We start from the raw sequence: 2,980 nt of genomic DNA, 5'->3' as shown, positions 1-2,980 counted from the left end.
GATGCCCCAAACTGGAGTCTTGTTTGTGGATATCTTTGATGTATGAGGGATAAACTTTATGGGTCCCTTTCCAAAATCAAATGGGAAAACATTCTGGTGGCGGTGGATTACGTGAGCAAGTGGGTCGAAGCGCAGGCGCTCCCTACTAATGATGCTCGATCTGTGATCCGCTTCCTAAAATATACTATATTTCTAAGGTTTGGGGTCCCCAGAATGATAATAAACGATTAAGGCACCCATTTTGTGAATAAGGCGCTGCAAACTTGCCTTCAACAATATGGTGTTTGTCAACATCTGACTACCCCCTATCACCCACAAGCAAACGGTCAGGTGGAAGTTTCAAATAGAGAAATCAAACACATCTTCCAGACCACAGTAAACAAAATTCGCAAGAATTGGAAAAAAAAAATTGGATGATGCGCTGTGGGCATGTCGAACAACCTTCAAAACTCCATTTGGAATGTCCCCATACAAGCTTGTGTATGTAAAAGTCTGCCACTTACTTCTGGAACTCGAGCATCGCGCGTATTGGGCTATCAAATATTTAAACTTTGATCTTCTCTCCGCGCAGGAGAAGTGCACCAAAAGATTGCTCGATTTGACTGAGTTCCGATATCTTGCATATGAAAGTGCAAAACTCTATAAGAAAATGATGAAATTCTATCACGATAGGAAGTTGAAGAAGAAAGAATTTGCTGAGGGATCCAAGGTTCTGTTATACGATACTAGGCTCCACTTGTTCCCAGGGAAGTTGAGATCACGGTGGACTGGGCCGTATATAGTCAGACAAGTGCTGCCAAGTGGAGCCATAAGAATAAGTAATGTGGACAACCCCAAAGAGAGTGATTCCTTCCTTGTTAATGGAGCGAGACTGAAACCCTATATCAAAGGGCCTATTTTGAAGCAGGCCAGTGTAGATATTAATCTGGTGGAAGTTCAGAAACTCGTCATGTGATGGAATTAAAAAGAAAATCCAGAAGCCTAATCTTAAAAACGTCAAACTTTACAGCTTTCCTTTACTGCTTTCCTAGTTAGAATTTATCACTTTCATAGTTAAAAATTTACAGCTTTCCTTTACCGCTTTCATAGATAGATTTTATAATTATCTTTACTGCTTTCATAGTTAGAATTTACAGTTTTAGTTATCGCTTTCATTAAAATAGTGTTATTGCTTTAAATAGTTAGGATTATTGCTTTTTAGAAGTAGCTTAATGATTCGTTCCTTTAGAAAAATATTTAGACTTTTAACTTCTAACCTAAGCCTGACCCAAGCCAGTCATCGCTTCGCTTGTCTCACCCTGATACTTACTGGAAATGCGGTATCATTCACCCAGTACCACTTCCATCACCGCTTATGTGTCAGCCTTAGGTAATTAGAAGTGTTGTTTTACTTGCTCACCCGCCCTGATAACCCACCTTTATACCTTTATAATAGTATAGTGGACTAGGCAGCGCTCCGTTTGCCACTCCAGACGAGTGACAAAAAGTCTATAAATACCCTAGTCAAAAGTCATTTTCCACTTTTATCCTACAGTAACTTTCTCAAGAAGCTTCAGTAACCGCCATTTCTCCACGTACAAAATTTTTCAAAATCTCAATTCTTCAGCGTATAATATCTCCATCTAAGGTAAGACCTAGGTTAACCTTAGTCCATAACTTCGATTTCATGGTTGATTTTCTCTGATTTAACGTCGAATAACACAGAATCACAAATATATTTTCGCGAAAACTGCATGTTCTTCATTATTGCGAAAATGTGTATATCTTTAATTTATGTGAATCTAGGTCCGTTATCTGCTAGATTTAGATATAATAACTGATATACTTGTTTTTTATGGATCAATTTTGCAATAATCTGTATGTTTGGTATTGTTTTGTGATTTTCTCCATTTTTCACAACGGAACACTCACTGTAGTGTTTTGTTTCGTTGTAAGGGGGAGGAGTTACGGTTCAAATCACTGAGATTGTGGAAATGATTGCATGTACATGAATGTTGTTAGCATTTTAGAAGTATTAAGACAGGATTCATAAATTTCTCATATTAAACAATAAATTTGCAAACCCTAGGTTCAGGACAGTCTAACAAAATAGATCCAGGCAAGCAAGAAGCATTAAGAAAGGAGTTCGAGAAGGTTGAGGAGAAAATAAAAAAGAGAGTTCAAAGGATTAAATCCACAGATGGGCGGAAAGTGATAACTTCAACCTCGGGGGCTGAATTTGTGGAACCAGCACCGCCGGAGGCCTATTACAGAATGATGAGGGTACTCGAGCTTACAGAAGACTGGGGGAAGCTCAGAGAGCTGAAGTCAGTTCCCTTCAGAAAGTTTGTCCCAGAGTTCCAGGAGGATTACCTTAGATTTGAATACACTGAGGAAACAGAGTAGAGGTATCCGGTGAGCGACTGGTGGTTGGATTACGATGAGCTGATGGACTTCTAGCTGAAAGAGCTTGAGAACAAACTTGCCTGCTAGGAGGCTATAGAGAAGATGAAGGCGTTCAGGAGCGAGAAGATCTCCAAGAAGAACGCTGCCGATGCTGCCAAGGACGTGTTGAGGTCCAAACAGTCTGACTCCCTTCACTTCGTCAACATTGAGGCAGCAGCGGCCTACGAGAAGGTGAAGGTGATGGGGATCCTCTACGAGAGAGGTTTTGACCCCGAGAAGATCTCAGGCCCGCTCGCCGACTGGCTGAGGGAGCGGGGCCTGACTTGGTTGATCAGGAATCCCAGTGATACAGTGGATGTATCACTGGTGAAGGAGTTCTATGCGAACTTGAGCCAAGCTGAGAGTCTACATAACGTATATGTGAGAGGGAGATGGGTAGACTGCTCAGCGCGAAAGATCAACCGAGTCCTGGGCTGGGAACATCACTACCCCACCCAGGAGATGGAGGACAGACTACGGGCAATGGAGGCCTGCAGCTCGCTTGAGCTGCAGACGCTATACAGGACCTTCGCCACCACCCCTGAATACGATAAGA

The 2,980-nt window shown here is 41.8% G+C and overlaps 1 protein-coding gene across 1 annotated transcript; it reads left to right on the top strand.

Annotated features, from left to right (window-relative positions):
* Nucleotides 1-460: 460 nt before the first annotated feature.
* LOC127260406 (uncharacterized) lies at nt 461-955 on the top strand. The gene has a single exon (XM_051288138.1). It carries the CDS (start codon nt 461-463, stop codon nt 953-955), a length of 495 nt encoding a protein of 164 aa, XP_051144095.1.
* The last annotated feature ends 2,025 nt before the right edge of the window (nt 956-2,980 follow it).

Source organism: Andrographis paniculata, unplaced genomic scaffold (genome assembly GCF_009805555.1).
Source record: "Andrographis paniculata isolate CXL003 unplaced genomic scaffold, ASM980555v1 Contig62END, whole genome shotgun sequence".
NCBI classification, from domain to species: domain Eukaryota; kingdom Viridiplantae; phylum Streptophyta; class Magnoliopsida; order Lamiales; family Acanthaceae; genus Andrographis; species Andrographis paniculata.
Note: the sequence above shows the minus strand (reverse complement) of the source record. Positions and strands in the feature narration are given on the sequence as shown.

Bases quoted from the DNA above. Each gene is read 5' to 3' on its own strand.
- LOC127260406 (XM_051288138.1), top strand. From the start codon at position 461: ATGTCCCCATACAAGCTTGTGTATGTAAAAGTCTGCCACTTACTTCTG.